Here is an 18693-nt window from a genome sequence, read left to right on the forward strand (position 1 = left end):
TGGCATCATAGCCTTACTTCTTTGACTCTTCTAAGTGTACCTTTAGTATGGTTTAATCTGGCCGTCCAGACATGTCTCCTCTTCACTTCATATCTCTTTCTACCACATGACCAGGCAGTTAGTAGATGTTTAAAAAAAAGGTTAATGAACTAGTGGATGTTCTAGCTTGAACAGATTAATCATCCATCATTATACCACTTTTGGCTCAGCGTATCATTCTGCCATTACATTTTGTCCCCTTCCAAAACTTGATTTTAAATTTAATTATTTTGAAGAAATAAATAAAAATCAAATGATGGCTGAATTAGAAACTAATGAAACTTGCTATTAATATTTTTCAAGTTTACAAAACAGTAGCACTTGGAGCACTTTATTTAATACCTTGACTGTATCTTTTTTTAGGAGTTAATTGTTTATAAGTGAAACTTTTATCAGCCATGCAGGAGAAGTACAGCTACGAGTCAGATTTTGGGGGTGAAATACAAAGGAAGTCTTTTTCAACCTTTATTTTGGAATTGGCTTAATTCTACCAGAAGATGGCATTATTTCCTTCTGAAAAGCATTTTTCAGTTGATTTGAGATAATCCTGTATTTTGGATAGCAAAATAAAATTATATTCATCTCAACAAATATTTGAGTGTCTCAGGAAAAAAAAATAATTATAGTCTCATCTGTGCTAAATGGTAAAGTTGCAAGTCTTTATTCTTTCCTTTCCTTTCCCTTTTTAGGGCTATTCCTTTGTTGCTCCTTCTATCCTATTCAAGCGTAATGCAGCTGTCATAGACCCTCTTCAGTTTCACATGGGAGTTGAACGTCCTGGAGTGACAAATGTTGCCAGGAGTGCAATGATGAAGGTATATAAGTATGGTTACTTAAATGACACATATGTTTGCATGAGTGTTTAAATACCAACATTAATTAACATTCTTAAATCTAGTAAATATAATAGATTTACCATTCAACTAAAGTATAATTTTTAAAAATGAATAAAATGGAAATAGCAATATTTTCCCTAGAGAATTATTAATATCAATTTGAATGAGCTCCTTTGTACGATGATAATTATCCATCTTAAATAAATGATATAGATGAAAATAGAAATGAACTAAAGTAAGATAAATTTTGGATTATAAACATATTCCATATATATTTATTAATCTTAATAATTTTATATTATTCTACAATTTTATTTATCTCTTATGTATTACTAACATTTTCTTAAGTTAAATGATGTTGGTTTCTTATCAGGACTCTCCATTCTATCAACACTATGACCTAGATCTGAAGGACAAACCATTGGGAGAAGGAAGTTTTTCAATTTGTCGAAAGTGCATACACAAAAAAAGTAACCAAGCTTTTGCAGTCAAAATAATCAGCAAAAGGTGTGACTATTTATAGTAGTCTTTCTTGTGTATTCATACTTGTCAATGAATTCTGTAAATTAAGAGATATTTATTTAAAAGGAAACCAACAGTATATCATAAGGCTGTTTAACCACTTTTCAGTTGGTCCATTATACTTCTAGCTCTAATAGATATCTTCTCATAAAGTAATCCATTTAGACATAAATCATAGTCTGATATGTTTTTGAGTTTATTATGAGAAAATTATTGTGGCATCAATATATTTAATAAGGTTCCCTTAGTGATTTCAGCAGTTCTTGCCATTTCTATTACTTGTATATTTGAAATACTTTTCTCTTAAATGATTTAGCATGCTACTGGTAGCTTTGAGAGCCAGCTAGTTGTTTTGGTAACTGATTATTATCTTCACGATTGTATATTCTTTTACCCAATTGTCAGGCAAATAGAGCGTCCATTTCTTCATATGATTAGTGCTTTTCTGACTCAGAAATAATAATATTCTCCAGAATAATGTATTACTTTTTCTGGTGGGTGGTAAAATTCATTACTTTCATGGAAACCTCATTCCGATACTTTGACACATGTATTCTGAGTGTACTGTAAATAAAAACAAAATTAGAGTTGGGGCAATACACAAAAACTTGCTTGAAGAAACATATGGATGCTAACTTCTCTTGCAGGATGGAAGCCAATACTCAGAAAGAAATAACAGCTCTGAAACTCTGTGAAGGACACCCCAATATCGTGAAGTTGCATGAAGTCTTTCATGATCAGGTATCTTACTTTTTTCTGTGTGTACTAATTTGCATAGAAGGTTCTACTCTTCAGTTTTGTTGGTGCTGCGAGTCAGAGTCTAGGCTATGGGACATCACTCAGTCACTAGAAAGGGCAGAGAAACTACTCCACACATGAACTCTTACCCACCCTCAAATCAGTTTGTCCTTTCACTTCTGCTTTTCGCACTCACTAGTTGCCACCTATGACATGACAGAAGGACAGAGGGGCAGGAGCTCAGTGGTGCTGTCCCTAGCTACAATGTGCTTATTGCCAGTGTTTTGCTACTCATCGTCACTTAATCCCTGCATACCTCTCAGTACTGGGGAATTTCAAGTCTTCAACTTTCCCTTCGCTTCTAGAGTAGAACTTAGAGAACCTTGAGCCTAATCACTGCAAGCTAAAAGACAAATAGGAAGCAGAGGGCAAAGATACTCCCTCACATCTTCTTGCTCCAGGTGGCAAATTCTGCTCAGTCCCAAGGCCAGGTCCTGCTGCTTTCCAGTAGGACCCTAACACAGAAGCATGCCACTTGGGATTCGGGTGGCACACCATTCTGTCAGGTCCGTGTCTCCTCACCCCATCCGCTGCCACCTCTAATGACAGAAATTGCTCCACTACATTATTCTTTCCTCCTGAGACTGGGCAGGGGTGGGGGGTAATGCAATCCTACTTGGGACAACATGGAGACATAAGACCTAAAACCAATCCTAAATGTGGTTTGCCCTCATTTTACCAGTGAAGAAACAGATTCTGAAGGGTCATGAGACTGGTCCAAGTTCACATGCAAGTCAGTGAAAATCTAGTAGGGTGAACCTGGTCTCCAGTTCTGGGTTGTCTTTCTTGTGTTGCTGTAACATCTGTGACCTGGAATAGATGGGGCCCAGTTCTCTACCACATTGAAATCTCCCCAAATACCATGGCCAAGAATGGTATATTGTGAAACCAGGCAGTAGCAGCATAACCATAATAACTGCTGCCATTTGTTATCACGTACCTTGTGTGGTCCTCCAGGTGTTGTGCCAGATACTGTGTATGTATTATCTTATTCAGACCTTGCCATAACTTCATGAGGTGAGAAAATAGACACAGAAATTAAATAACCGGGTCTCACAGTTTGAGTGGTAAGGCTGAGATCCAAACCCACACAGTCCAACTTCAGAACCCAACAAGGTTTATTTACTTTGCTCTACTGCTTTATGGGAGGCAGAAACATGGCCTGATTTTCACATCTGGCAGTGAGCACCCAAAAATGGCATCATCCTCTGCTTGCTCTTTGGCTCTCATAGTCAGAAAAGAAATGCCTTTGAAGTGAGGACTCAGAAAAAGTACTCTCCTGGCTCCCCTTCTGCCTCCTGCCCAGTCAGGCTACTTAGCACTAGTTGAGGTAGTGAGTCCCCTATCCACTGGAGATACTTAAGAAGAGACTGGACAATCTCTCATTGAAGATGATGTAGAGGAAATTCACATGTCATTCAAGGAATGGGTGCATGACCTTAGATGCCCACTCTACGGATTTGCAACTGTGCCCATAGCTACTTCCCAACTAAGACATTTGATCTCTGACCTTCAGACTGATGTCAGAGTTCAGGAACTACATCCCCAATTTTTTATTTATGTCACCTTAAGTTGATTATTTGCTATTTTTATATTCAGGAGTTACTAAAACTTAAATTGTCATGTAACATCCTATACATACTAGTATAAATATATATCATTCTAATATGTAGTTGTTGAAATATACCTTGGGTTTTTCCCATGATGGTAACACAGTTACCTAGATCATCCCTGTATCCACAGTCTGCTTTACAACTAACGGGTGAAATTGCTTGAGGTGCGTCTTCAGCCTTTGACTGTGCAGTAGCATAGGTCTTTTTGTGTACCTTTTCTGTGCTTTACATACTCCATGAGTTTCATTTTGCTGCTGCAACAAATCACCACAAACTTAAAACACAAATTTATTATCTTGCGGTCTGGTGATCAGAAGTTCAAAATCAGTCTTGGTGATTTAAAGTCAAGGTGTTGGCAGGGCTGGCTCCTTTTGGAGGCTTTCAGGGACAATCCATTTGCTTGCCTTTTTTGGCTTCCAGAGACCACCCACATTCCTTGGCATGTGGCCTTTCCATGTATCATTCTAATCTCTTACTTCCATGGTCCCATCTCATACTACTGACTCTGATGAATAATTCAGGAAAATCTTCCCATCTCCAGATCATTAACTTAGTCACATCTGCAAAAATCCCTTTTACCATATGAGGGAAACCTATAGATTCTGGGGAGTAGGACATGCACATCTTTGGAGGGCCATTATTCAAGATACCACATACATTTTCTTATTGTTATCTACATTTTGTTGGTAAGGGTCCTAAAGTTCATAGACGTGAAGTAGCATCCTCAAGATCATAAGTAAGTAACAGAGTCAGCATCTAAATCCAAGTATGACTCTAAACCTATATTTTAAACCGCTATTAGATATTGCCTTCCATCTTTTTTTAAAGCTCACCAGCCTATACTTGTAGCAGACTTTCAACCTTAACTTTATTTATCTGATATAGAAACTCAAATTAGCTTGATCTCTGTTAGCCTGGAGCAATTTTCTTATGAAAAGGGTTGTTCACCCTTTATGATTTGTCCAGTATGTTCTGGATAATGTATATGTTTCTTATGAAGCAATTTTTCTGAGTTTTCCTAATACAAAAGAATACATGTTTTGTCTGTGTGATGTTAGTGCTGTAAGGCATAGCACGTGAATCAAAATACTGACATTTTATCTTTTTCTAAACCCTTTGTGTTCATTTGAGAGCTGATATAAGTCCTTTGCTTTTTGATAGCTCCTATGTTATTTTCTTTATGGAAATATATGCATTCTCACAGAAAAGGACCAAAGAGGAAAAAAGGGAAGTAAATGCAAAGCATAGAAAATGTATAACTTATGATGAAACTAAGAAATGCTATTGGGATCAAAAGCAATTTTGTAAAAAAACACAGTTAGTTATGGGTATTTATAGTGAATATTAACAGAAACCCTGAAGCTAATGATTTGAGTCCTAAAAAGAGGTTTGCAATGACATCACCAAATAATACCTTTTTTAAAAAAGTAATTTTTCCATTAAATGGGTGTGCCGGGCTTCATACACACAGTTGCCCACGCTCAGTAATCTTCTGTATTATTTAAAGCAGATGATTTCACATTATTGTCAGCACTAGGTCACACTTTGAAAAGAAAGATGTGTAACCTTGATAGAAGGGTTTGAGTGGAAAGGATTCGCCATGTGCTGTGCAGGTGGGACGTGCCTGTTGTCCCAGCTGCCCCAGGCTGAGGCAGGAGGCTCCCTTGAACCCAGGAGTTGGAGACCAGCTTGGACAACATAGCCAGACCTCATCTAAAAAAATAAATAAACACAAATGAAATAATCAGTCAAGGACAGGATATACAGTATAAATATTTCACTGCAATACTTGAAATTTTCCATTCTGAAGTAGAATTCTAAAAAAGCCTTCAACTCTTTTCTCTAAGATACAAGGATTGCTGTTGATTATTTTAATAAGGGATTATTTACACTTATTGGTGATAGATAATAGTCAATACATGTTTTATACATTAATAGACTTACGCTGCCCTTCAAGTAAGGCCTTCTACATCACTCTTTTTTCTTTTCTAGCTTCACACATTTCTAGTGATGGAACTTCTGAATGGGGGAGAGCTGTTTGAACGCATTAAGAAAAAGAAGCACTTCAGTGAGACGGAAGCCAGCTATATCATGCGGAAGCTTGTTTCAGCTGTGAGCCACATGCATGATGTTGGAGTGGTGCACAGAGATTTGAAACCCGAGGTATAAAATAACGTGATCTCTTACATAATTCAATCTAGCATCGTTATTAAAGGTTACCCAAACATGTGGGATTTGGGGGGGTAGGGAGGTTATTTGGTTTTTTACTTTCTGGGCTGTTAAATAGATACTTGAAAATATGTCTCTTGGATTTTTTTTTCTTTTATGTTCAGTCTAAAATAAATTTGTCTTTTTTTTTTTTTTTTTTTTTTGCCAGCTGATCATCTTGAGGGTATATTTGTAAGTGTGGGAGCCTTTTATGGAAAAAATACTTCATGTAACAGTTGTGGACTAAAAATAGAAATGGAAATTTTTGTAGAAGAAAATAATATCCCCTATATATCTCTCTATATATATATACATACACACAACATTTTAGAGAATTTTTTAATGATGTATTTTGAAAGCTTATTTTTTACATATGTAATAAAATTGGTTAGCTCATGAATAGAAATGTATATAATTCTAAATATTAAACATAAAGAATTGTCCTGGTTTGATGAGTTATGCCATCTTTATATGTGCTTTTCTGTGCTCATGTGCTATAATATTTATAGAACTGTGTAGCAATGCAGAAGCAGAAGCTTTTTATATATTTCTTCTTTTAAAAGGTTAATAAAAAAGGTTCTAACTCTGGAATGATCCCTTTTTAGTATCAAAAATATGAAAATTCCTCCCTTTTAGAAAATCAACAAAATAATGAAAATTGAAAAACAAAACTCAATAATTTATAAAAAGATAACAATGATTCATCCTCTACCATATGCATAATTATACATATTTCCTACCCAAAATAGAACTTTATGTTTAATTATCATGTGATTATAATGCATTTTCAAGTATATCTAAACTATTAATTTATTTGGTGTTCCTTTTTTGATTAGACCACAAAAGAATATTTCTCTAAGAGCACTATTTTTGCTTTTTACTGAAGTATCTTGAATTATTGGAGGAAGAGGATGTTTAAAAAATGGAATTCTGTGCATTCAAATATAATTGATTTATTCCTTTGAAGTATGTAAACTTTTGTCTATGTACTTTCTATTGCCATTATTCATGTTACTAGTAATTAATCAAAAGTGAATCGTGTTTTATTAACTTGCATCTATGGTAGCTCCCCCTCTGCTTCCTTCTTCATAGTTCTCACTCTCCTACGTAACACCCACTGAAAATATGGTGCTCTGTACATTGGAGATTAGCTGTCTATTTTTAAATGTGAAAGCACACCACTTAAATGTTTTCTTGATAGACAAGGAACAAGCATGTAGTTTTTTTTAATTGAAAAGATCTGTTCCATGACTGTATAGAATTCATTTTCACATGTTTTATTCTTTGATAACTAGCCATCTGTCATCTCATGAGTCTCAAATGAGGCAACTGTCTTCTCCAACAAAATTTTAATTTGCCTTCTTACTTTTCTGATAAAAAGATACTTATGTAGCTTAATTCTTCTTGTTTGGAATAAAGCTTTTCTTTCAAATAGTCGCTTGAAATGAAGTAGAACTGTCAGATTATTTAGGACATTCTACTGCAATTATAGTCCTAAATCAAACTGGATTTTGGAGAAATGAAAATGTACCTTTGAACTAACATTTTCAAAATAAAATATCTTTCACTTGGACTTTTAAATGGCAGAGTATATTATTTTACATTAAAAGTTTAACCCCTTTTCCCATGTAGTATTTGTTATTTTATTAATCAGTTAATTTGAATCAGGATCTTTCTCTGTTGCCCAGGCTGCAGGAACCAGTCATAGCTCACTGCTGCCTCGAACTCCTGGGCTTAAGTGATCCACTCTCCTTAGTCTCCCAACTAGCTAGGACTACAGGCACATACCACCATGCCCAGTTAATCTTTTTTTTTTTTTTTTTTTTTTTTTTTATATAGATATGGGGTCTCATGTTGCCCAGGCTGGTCTCAAACTCTTGGCCTCAAGCAATCCTCCCACCTCTACCTCTGAAAGTGCTGGGATTATAGGCATGAACCACTGTGCCTGGCCACATGTAGCATTTTCAGATCTTGTATGTTTTTTGGTAGATAGTTATGTGGGATTCATTTACTGCATAGGCAAAATCCTAAGTCTAGGCAAGAGTCAGATAAATTTAGAAGCTGGCTGACATTCCTCATAAGCTGCTTTGTATTTTTCAAACTGATCCCATACTCTTGAAAGATTAAAAAAAGTTATATATATCAAATTCATTTCAGGCAGAACTTAGGATCAGGATAAAAGGGGACTGAATGGTTACATCCTACCATTCCTGACCCCGTATACCCTCCTCCGTGTTGAACTGTTTCTAACTCTCCACTTTGAGGAAAGAGACAAGTGAGCAGTGTGTTTGTTCCAACGTGCTCAGGATATAGGAGGAATGCATTAAAGTCACCAAATTAAAGTGAATACCATGTCCCCTCATTTCCTCTACTTCCAGAATTAAGATCAAGAAAGCCTTTCACCAGTCTTAGAATAGAATAAACTTAAGTCATTTCCAAAGCCTTGGCAGGCTCAATGAGAGGGGCCAGGTATGTATGCTTCCGTCACTGCTCTGTGTTGCACAGTGCTTTGCACTGCAGAGGAGCTCAGTTGTGTTTTGTCGAAGGACCTCTCCCAAGCACACATCCCTGAACCCCAGCTGTGACTTCAGTAGTCACCTATTCAGGATTAAGCATTTTTATTATTAAAAATTTAATAAATTTTTTCAGTTAAATTTTTGCTTTTCTGACCTCCTGCTTTATTCATTTCAGTTTTTACTGAAAGGCTTAGAAGATTTTTCTTCTTTGTATCAATGAAGCCATCTATGTCTTTTATTTCAGCTGGAATATTATTAACAAAGCAAATAATGTTCCAGAGCTGGGAATAATTTAATGACTATAAAGGCATAACAGATTTTGTTGGGATGTCTAAAGACAATATAATCAGATTTACTTTCGGTGCTAACTTGATATACTTACTAAAATGATTTGTGCATTAGTACAGTTAGCATTTATTAAGCATGTGATAAATACAAAAGCAGTACAGTAAAGGCTTAGTGATCCAGTGGTCCCCAACCTTTTTGGCACCAGGGACTGGTTTCATGGACGACAATTTTTCTATGGACTGGGCCGAGAGAGGGAGAGGTAGAGCTCAGGAGGTGATGGGAGTGACAGGGAGGGGACCAGCCATAAATACAGATGGAGCTTCCCTGGCTTGCCTACTGCTCACCTCCTGCTGTGCACTCCCCCTTCCTAAGTTTCATTTTCATGGAAGGCAGTTTTTCCAAGGTTGGAGTGGGAGCTGTGGAGCCTTGTAGCTGGTCCATAATAGGCTGCGGACCAGGGGTTGGGGGACCACAGATCTAGAAGACTTGGCAGATGAATGATTCAAAATAACATTGTTTTCTGAATATTTAAAGGAGTATTAACTGTTTTGGAGAAAATATTTCTGAAATGTAATGCATATCTCCACCATGTCTTCTTTAATAGAATATACTAGATATTATATAGATATTTTATTTATGACTTTATTCAATGAACAAATATTTCCCAAAACATCTACACTGTGACTGTGTCAGGCCCTGGGGACAGGGTTATAGATAAGGTGGACACATAGTTCTTGCCCTTATAGAATTATGGTGCAATTTGGATGAAAACATTAAACTGATGATTACTGAGAGAGGAGTTTTTGCTAGGACCCTGCGTGGAGTGGCTCTAACCCTGATATGCTGAAGTGAGAAGTGCCAGAAAGGAAAAGTAAGTAGTGTTAGGAGAAAACATAAAAAGTTCTCATTTCAATTTGGTGGAATGATTAGGGAGGTATTCTGAATGAGCAGTAGAGGTACATGAGCCAGGTTGGAAGGTAGGCTGGTGGAGGAAGTAGAAGACAAACTCAAGCAGACAGAAAAGCATACACAAAGGATTCAACATCAGAAGAGGCATGGTGCAGTCACAAATGTTTCACGTGACATTGTAAAATTGAAATAATACAAAAAGATATAAAGCAGAAAGCAGCAGTGCATTGACATTCAGCCCTCAGAGGCTCCCCATGACACTTCTCTCTGTGCATGAATCAGACATCAATATACAGACGGAGTGTTACATAAATGGAATCAGCAAATCCCATGACATTTTAATGAGAAACTAATTTAAGTGTTGCTATCTTGCAGAATTTATTGTTCACTGATGAAAATGACAATTTGGAAATTAAAATAATTGATTTTGGGTTTGCACGCCTAAAGCCACCTGATAATCAGCCTCTTAAGACACCATGCTTCACCCTTCATTATGCGGCCCCTGAGCTCTTGAATCATAACGGCTACGATGAGTCCTGTGACCTGTGGAGCTTGGGCGTCATTTTGGTGAGTTCACTTTATAATAGAGCCTGGGCAGTTGTTTGGTGTCCTCTGTACTTCTCTTCCTCTTCAATGCTTTCCTTAAATTTGCAAAAAAATTGGTAAATTGGTTTCTTTTCTGTATAACCAATTTAGAGGCCTGCCAGAAGAATATTTCCCTTTTTTGGAACTTATATTAGAGAAAATGTAGGAATTTTTATTTTAGTTTTTATTTTGAAATATTTAAGTTAGCCATGTTTTGTATGAATGAAAGTTACATAATTTTTTAAAGCAATGGTATATTTTCACAAGACAAATATTACGTTAAATACAATGTGAAAATAGCAGTGACTCATCATCAGAAAAACATTTTTAAAAATTTTGTGAGGTTTCAGACTAAAAATGTAATTAAAGAATATCATTTAGGATAAATTAATAAATTGATAGATAAAATATCTATAGTAATCATGGTCAGCATGCTTTTCACAAAATGTCCTTGGTTGCTGCAGTTACAAACAGAACATTAACTAGAAAAATCTCGTTGTATTTTTTCTCAAAATAGCTTTACTTTTTCTACGTATAACTTGTAATGTATGAATTTGGGGGAGGGGATTTCAGACAGTACAGAAGGAAGACACCAAGAACCAAGTGAAAATCACTCATAATCTTCCCAAACAGAGATGATATTCCAAAAGCTCTCACTCTCCCTCCAGTGTTCCCCCAACTGTATGTGTGTAGGCTTTATGTCTTTCTACATGTTTTTCTGTACATGTACACATATTTGCATTTTTTAACAAACGGGATTATATTATACATGTAGCTTGAGTCTCTGAAATTTATTTACTCATTTCTTTATTAATAAGCCATTAGTGTTTTAATATTTTTTCACTAACTATAAGCTACACAAATGAATATTTTTTACATATATGTTTGCATTTGTCTCATTATTTCCTTAGGATAGATTCCTAGGAGAAGGGTATACACATCTTTACTTTAACATATGCCTAAATTTCCTTCTTGAAGATGTATCAGTTTATGTTCTCATCAGCTGTGTGAGAGTACAATAGATGCCCTCAGGGCTTTTTTCTTTTTCTTTTTTTAAGAGTCTTACCTCCCTTGCCCAGGCTAGAGTGCAGTGGTGTCATCATAGCTCACTGCAGCCTCAGACTCCTGGGTTCAAAGTGATCTTCCTGCCTTAGTCTCCTGAGTAGCTGGGACTACAGGCATATGCCACCACACCTGGCTAATTTTTTAAAACGTTTTTTTGTAGAGACAGAGTCTCGTTTTGTTGCACAGGCTGGTCTTGAACTCCTGACCTTAAGTGATCCTCCTGCCTTGGCCTCCCAAAATGATGGGATTATAGGTGTAAGTCACTGTACCCAGCTATGGATACTATTATATCAATTTTAATCTTAAATGATATCCCATAGTCATAATTTGCATTCATTTCTTTGGTGAATATTCAATTTGAGCATCTTTGTATACATTTGGACATTTGTATTTTTTCTTTTATGAATTGCTCTTTATGAGCTTTGCCCATTTTTCCTATGGGGAGATTTTACTTACTGAATTTTACATTTAAAGCTCTACTAAGGATTTTAATTCTGTGTCTGCCATTAATATTGGAAATGTTTTTTTCTGGTTTGTCATTTGTTTGAAAATGTGTTTATAGTAGTACAGGGTTTTGATTTTGTTTTTAGATGGGTTTAAATAGAAAATTTTTAAAAATTTCTGTGCAGTAAAATATGTCAGTCTCTTTCTTTCTGGTATCATGCTTTGATGTCAGATTGTCATCCCAGCCCTATGCCCAACCAAAGATTGTAAAAATATTCTGCTAAATTTTTCTCTAGAATTATTATATTTTATTTTTATACTTAAATCTGTACTCCATCTGGAGTCAGTTTGTTTTCTCCCAATGGCTAGTCACTTGTCCCTGCAAGATGGTTCTTCTTTTATTTTTAAGCTTTATGTGGTTTTCATCTCAGTGATTTTAAGTCATCATTTATAATTTTCAAACAAAACTTACATATTTATGAATAAGATTATTTTTAATAAAAGTAAACAACTGACTTTTGTAGATCTGAGAGTTTTGTTTAAGGACTTAAATTGAGGACATTTTCGTTAGTAGCAATGTCTTAAAAATTTAATCTAAATAAAAAGCCTTTCATTTTTAGTAATTTCTTTTTTATTGTAAAAGGGACTCTCTTTAAATATAGGCCAATTATGACCATCAAGCTCTTTAAGGGTTTTTTAAAATATTTTTTATAGAGATGGGGGTCTCACTATGTTGCCCAGGCTGATCTCAAACTCCTGAGCTTAAGTGATCCTCCTGCCTCAGCCTCCCAAAGCATCTTTGAGGTTATAAAAGACAGTCTTAAACACACAGGGAGGAATTTTAGAGCCTCTGAACACCTTATCTATGGAAATAACTTCAGGTAATGACATGGATGGAAGTGATGCTTCCCTCTAGATCTAATTATCAAATTTTTAAGAAAAACAGGTCAAAAAACAGGTTCAGTGATACCATAGTACAAGCACAATATCCAGACTATGAGAAGTTCTACAGAACAAACAACTCAGTTTTTGCTGAAAATTGTGAGAAAAGGTAACCTTGGAACCTATAGATTAAAAGACACTTAAGAAACAATGTTTGCATCTTACTTGAATTCTGATTCAAATACTTTATAATTTAAATTCTATTTATTAAATCCAAATCTAAATGTAATTTGTATAGGTGTAATGGTATATACAATGTATATACAATGTATACACAATTGGGAAATTTGAACATTAGGAATTATTGCTATTCTTTTTAGGTATGATAATGGTGTTGTGCTTATCGTTTTTAAAAGCCCTTGCCTTTTAGAGATAAATGATAAAATTACAGATAAAAATGAACAAAGTTAACATCTGCATTAAACTGTCAAAAAATAAAATAGTGCTTTGCAAACTTTTCTTTATAAATAAATGCATATCTCCAGACATCTAGATAGAAAGCCTGAATTATCCCATAACAAACATAAAATTTATTTGGAATCTCCTGATTTACTGTAGAAATGAATGACACTTTAGCATTTTGCATCTAATAAACATGAATGTAGATATTTTAATATGAAAACAAATTATATTACCCTCTTTGAGTAAAATAAATACTTCAGGAAGATAATAGTATTATGAGGCTTTGATTATAATCCCAGGAATGTACAATCCCTGTCTGAAATGTACAGGACTTTAATATAGAGTTTACACAGTATATAAATCTTATTAGGCTACTATAACAAAATACCATAGACTGGTTGGATTAAACAGCAAAAATTTATTTTCTCACAGTTCTCGAGGCTGGGTAGTCCAAGATCAAGGTGTACTAGCAGGGTTGGTGTCTGGTGAGGGTCCTCCCCTTGGGTTCCAGACGTCCACCTGCTTACTGTGTGCTCACATAGCCTTTCCTTGGTGCGTATTCACAGAGCTAGTAACAAAGAGAAAGCTCACTCTCATGTCTATTCTTTTAAGGACACGAATCCTGTTGGGTGAAGGCCCTGCCCATATAATATCATTTAACCATAATTATTAAAGACCCTGTCTCCAAATCCAGTCACATTGGTGGTTGGGTTTCAACATATGAATTTGGAGAGGAGGAGAGGGCCCAAATATTCAGTCCATAACAGTATTTTTAAAAAGTAGGATAGCGTATATAACATACCTGTGAGGTATTATATAATTCCATTTAAAACATTTTCTCCAAGTGTTTTATTCTAGAGACCTTATTTTTTTCACTTTTTTCCCAAAATTTTATTTTGAAAATTTCAAAATAGAGAAATAAGTAGAACAATACTGTGAACATCTAACATTTTGCTGCATTTGCCTTTTCTTTCTCTCTAATTCTCTCTTATATGCATGCTCTCTTTCTACATATATATGTATGTGTACATATACAATACATATATACAGACACATGTGTATATACATATCTTTATGTAGATATATATCTATATGTTTTGTTACAACATTTGTAAACAATTTGCAGACACAAAATTATTCTCAATGGAAGTTGATTGCTGGATAATCAACTAAGATTTTAAGGTCTTAGAATTCAGAGGAGCCTAAAGTTTGTTTAATTCTAACTCTTCCAGAGAAAGGATCTTTTTCACAAAGTCCCTAATCACCAATCTCCTCTTCGGTACTTCCAAACATGAAGAATTAGTTTTTCCTCCCAATAGTCTGTTGCATTATTACACGTGAGAAAGTAAGACAATTCTATTTGTAAAGGTTGCTTTCTTATATTTAGCCACAAATGTACCAGTTAGGAAGTGGGGTAGGATTAAGAAGTAGAGCAGACTTTGGAAAACTATTTGGCAGTATCTACTGAACATATGCAGACAGAATACCCCAGCAATTCCAATCCCAGGAATATATCCAACAGATATGTGTATATTTATGTAACAAAGACATATACAAGAAGGTATCTTAACAGCATGATTCAAAATTACCCAAACTGGAAGCAATCCAAATGTTCATCAACAATGTAAAGATATTTTAAAGAGAGGATTCTGGGAAGACGGTGGAGTAGGAAGCACCAGGGATCAGTATCCCCACATGGACAACAGTTTGTACCGCAGAATCTACTGTGTTTCTCCGAAAATAAGACAGGGTCTTATATTTATTTTTCCTCAAGAAGACACCCTAGAGCTTATTTTCAGGGGATGTGTTATTTTTTTAAGTACAGTACAACAATCTACATTTATTCAAATATAGTTTAAGTCGTCGTCTTCTGGAACATCATCATAACTCTCCAAACCCTGAATTCCATCCTGAATTTCTTGCAACTCTATTTCCTTTAGAACCATTGGCCCCAATCTCTCATATCGAGCAATAGAGCTCTCATGGGGCAGATGAAAAGGGCTGCTCGTGTTCTTTACTGCTCCAAGACAAAAGGCGTGGGTTGTGCAGATACGCTGCGTAGCCACGCCCATCACTAGGTCTTATTTTCGGGGTAGGGCTTATATTGCGCAAATGCCTAGAAATCCTGCCAGGGCTTATTTTATGGGTAGGTCTTATTTTCAGGGAAATGGGGTTCTTGCACTGTTGAGCAATGCTTCCCTTTGGCTCTCTCTGGTCTACACACAGATGCGATTACTTAACACCAGCCAGCCCACCCCCACTGACAACCAGCCTTCGTCTCTGTAAGACTGAAAATCACTCACTTGAGAATTGTAAGGAATCACTTTTCTAAAATCCAGTCTCTGCTATAAAGATAAACCCTGGCTTGTTTGTTTTTCTGTTGATGTTTTAAAGGAGAAAAACCTTAAAACAAATTTTCAAACATAGGGCTACAATGAAAATAGGTGGCTTCTCCTATATATGAATTTTAATTCATTATGTGTAATCAATAGAAAAAATAAAATAAGGACAGGGATAATTATGAGCAAAATCGGAAGGCCTATATAAAAAAATTTAAAAGTCTTTAGCCATAGTTACATGTTTGGGGAAAGGATGTGTGAAAATGAGTAGAAAAAATTGTTCTTTTGAGTCTCAATTTTCTGTTTACCATTTTTTCTGAAGTGGTTGATTGTCTCTTTTTTGTTCTTATTGCTCTGAATAGTTATAAAAATGATTTTAAATCTTGGTATCATAAGCCATGCCATTTTATTTACAACTCTTTGAAATATGTTTGTTGCTTCAGTGATAGAGATCATGTAATCTTTTAAACTCAATAATACTAGATGTAGTAGTTGGTAGATTATGCTGATTAAATTAGTGATAGGATTACTGGGGTGGCTTTAACAGTAATGTTGGCAGTCATTCCATTTTGCTACTTTTTTCCCGTGATAGTACACAATGTTGTCGGGGCAGGTTCCCTTCCAATCTCATGACAGAAGTTTGACGTGTACCAGTGCAGAGGAAATCATGAAGAAAATTAAAAAGGGAGATTTCTCCTTTGAAGGAGAAGCCTGGAAGAATGTATCCCAAGAGGCTAAAGATTTGATCCAAGGTAAGAATCTAATGAAATTTTACATTTTATGTGATGTGCAGTGGGTGAAGTGGAATCATACTCATTACACATGTATTTGTGTGTTAATTCCTCAGGAATCTGTATGTGTTCCACAAGATTTCCCAGCTATTCTCTCCAGCCTACTTTTCTTCTTGTGGGAATACTCACTTAGTGATCTTATCCACATGGCCCAGCATGAGCTAGCAGTAGCTCCCACTGGCATCTAGAACACATCTAAAACAAACCTATACTTTTTACTATGCTTTTCCCCAAAGAAAATCCTCTGCCTCTCTCCCCTCTTTTGGGCAATGGCACTGCCAAGAAGCCAGACCACCAGAACAGAAACCTGGGTGCCACCTTGACACCTGCACCTGCCTCGCTGTGCGCAGCCGGTGTCCGAGTCCTGCAGGTCCAGCGGCCCTCCTCGCTGTCCCCTCCTTCCCACTCACATGCCCTTGTCTTCATTCTTGTCATCATTTCTCTCCTAAAATCCTGTAATATCCTTTCACCTTATCTCGCTTCCTCTGACTTACCTGTCTATCATCTATCACTGATGGATCCAGTATCCAGATGGTGATTCTGACTCTTCTCTGTTAAAAATCCTTTGGAGAATCTCTGTTAGCTTCAGATCAGACTCCTTAGCCTAGCATTCAGCATTCAAAGCCCTCCTTGACTTGGCCCCTTCTGCCACTGCTTCCTCGTCACCCTGGCTCTGCTATTGCAGAATATTTGAATTCCTCAAATGTGCCAAGCTTTCCGATTCCTCCATGTCTTTACACGTGCTCTTCTTAATCCCAGGAGCACCCCTCTTCATCTAGCCAACTCTCATCCTCTGGAACTCATCTCCTAGAAGCCTTCCAGGGTGCCACACTCCCTAGGATAAGCCCTTCCCCCAGGCCTGCTAACACGCTGTGCTTGTGTATTTCGCTATTGCTCTTGTCCCTGATGCTATAATATCTGGGTTTCTGTCTGTATATCTCCCAAATCTCCCAGTAGCTCCTCTTTGAGTCTCCATTTCCATATCTCTAGTGCCACCACACTCTCTGACTTGTAAATGTTGGGGGCATGAGTGAAGTAGACCAGGGTGCTCTTTGTTCATTTGGAGCTTACCAAGTCAGCAGTGGGGGTCTTTGTTTTGGGTGGTTATTTTCTCCTGATTGAAAAGCCAATTAGCCTACAACCTCCTAGAAATAGGCTGTTGTGACTCTATCATTAGAATCTAGTATTCACTAGAGGTTTTAAATATATATATGAAAATGTAACTATCTTTGTAGGAAGTTGAAACCTTGTATAAACCATCGTGTCACGTGAACATAATTCAGATTTATGTCTAAAGTTGTTTCTAAACCATGTTTAAAATGACAAACCGTAAAATACAAAAATATTTATTCCCATAGGACTGCTCACAGTTGATCCAAATAAAAGGCTTAAAATGTCTGGCTTGAGGTACAATGAGTGGCTTCAAGATGGCAGTCAGCTGTCCTCAAATCCTCTGATGACGCCAGACATTCTGGGATCCGCAGGAGCTGCTGTGCACACCTGTGTGAAAGCGACCTTCCATGTGAGGCCTGTGCCCTGCACTGTTGGGTGGTTGGAATAGGAATCAGAATGAGACGTTCTTACTCTGGAGCCTCAGAGACATAGTCTTAGTTTACATTTAAAACAATATGTCTTTATAATTTTAGTGTGTTTTTGTAAATTGCTCCATGATATAAACACTTTATAAACAGAAGGTACTTAGAGGACTTGTGCTAACCCACAAAATACTTCCTTGATATTTAGAAAGAGTTTGTGAGATGAGACCTTAGTCTGATATTGGAACAGTTGAAAATTTTGAGTAAGTAATGAAAGCAACATGTATAATAGAACTTTTTTTCTCTCAAATAAACTAAATCATTTTCTTTAAAAACTGTAAGTAAACACTAGGAACTAAGGCACATGTGAGAGTAAGTCCATTCATTCCATAACCATTTAGTGCATAACACATTCTAGAGACTGAGGGACAGGACACAAGTTCATTGGTGTTGAGTATCGGTTATGTATTTGAAAGGCTGAGACTACATGGCAGTAACTATATTTGTGCCAACCAGATGCAAATATGTGAAGATAATTAGCATCTGGTATAGGGTAAGATGAGCTAGGGAGAAATAAAATTACGTGGGAATTTGAGAAAGGAGGATAGTGCTGCTTCAGCTACAGAATGGATTTAAACTGGGAAATGTTGAGATGGTGGAGAGATTGATTGCAAGAGTTTGTACCAGATGATCCACATCTCAGTGCCGTATGATGCATGGTTGTCAGCAGGAACTACAGCATTGCCCAAGCCTGAGGCTGAGGAGAAGCCAGACAGGCTGCAGTGAGGAGGAGGCCAGGGTGACTTTGTAGAGCTGAGCTTCTCTGTGCATGTTAAGTGTCCAAGACTCCCCCAAATGACA

At 36.4% G+C, this 18693-nt stretch overlaps 1 protein-coding gene across 2 annotated transcripts in view; it reads left to right on the forward strand.

Annotated features, from left to right (window-relative positions):
• Positions 1–18693, forward strand: part of RPS6KA5 (ribosomal protein S6 kinase A5) — a 168390-nt gene that overhangs the window by 129262 nt on the left and 20435 nt on the right. For both annotated transcript variants that reach the window (XM_012773942.3, XM_076003775.1), the window contains 7 exons: positions 729–854; positions 1249–1382; positions 2045–2138; positions 5801–5971; positions 10105–10296; positions 16099–16258; positions 17656–17819. In XM_012773942.3, the coding sequence (XP_012629396.2) occupies positions 729–854; positions 1249–1382; positions 2045–2138; positions 5801–5971; positions 10105–10296; positions 16099–16258; positions 17656–17819 (1041 nt within the window). The remainder of the gene's footprint in view (positions 1–728; positions 855–1248; positions 1383–2044; positions 2139–5800; positions 5972–10104; positions 10297–16098; positions 16259–17655; positions 17820–18693) is intronic.

Source organism: Microcebus murinus, chromosome 6 (assembly GCF_040939455.1).
Source record: "Microcebus murinus isolate Inina chromosome 6, M.murinus_Inina_mat1.0, whole genome shotgun sequence".
Classification (NCBI taxonomy): domain Eukaryota; kingdom Metazoa; phylum Chordata; class Mammalia; order Primates; family Cheirogaleidae; genus Microcebus; species Microcebus murinus.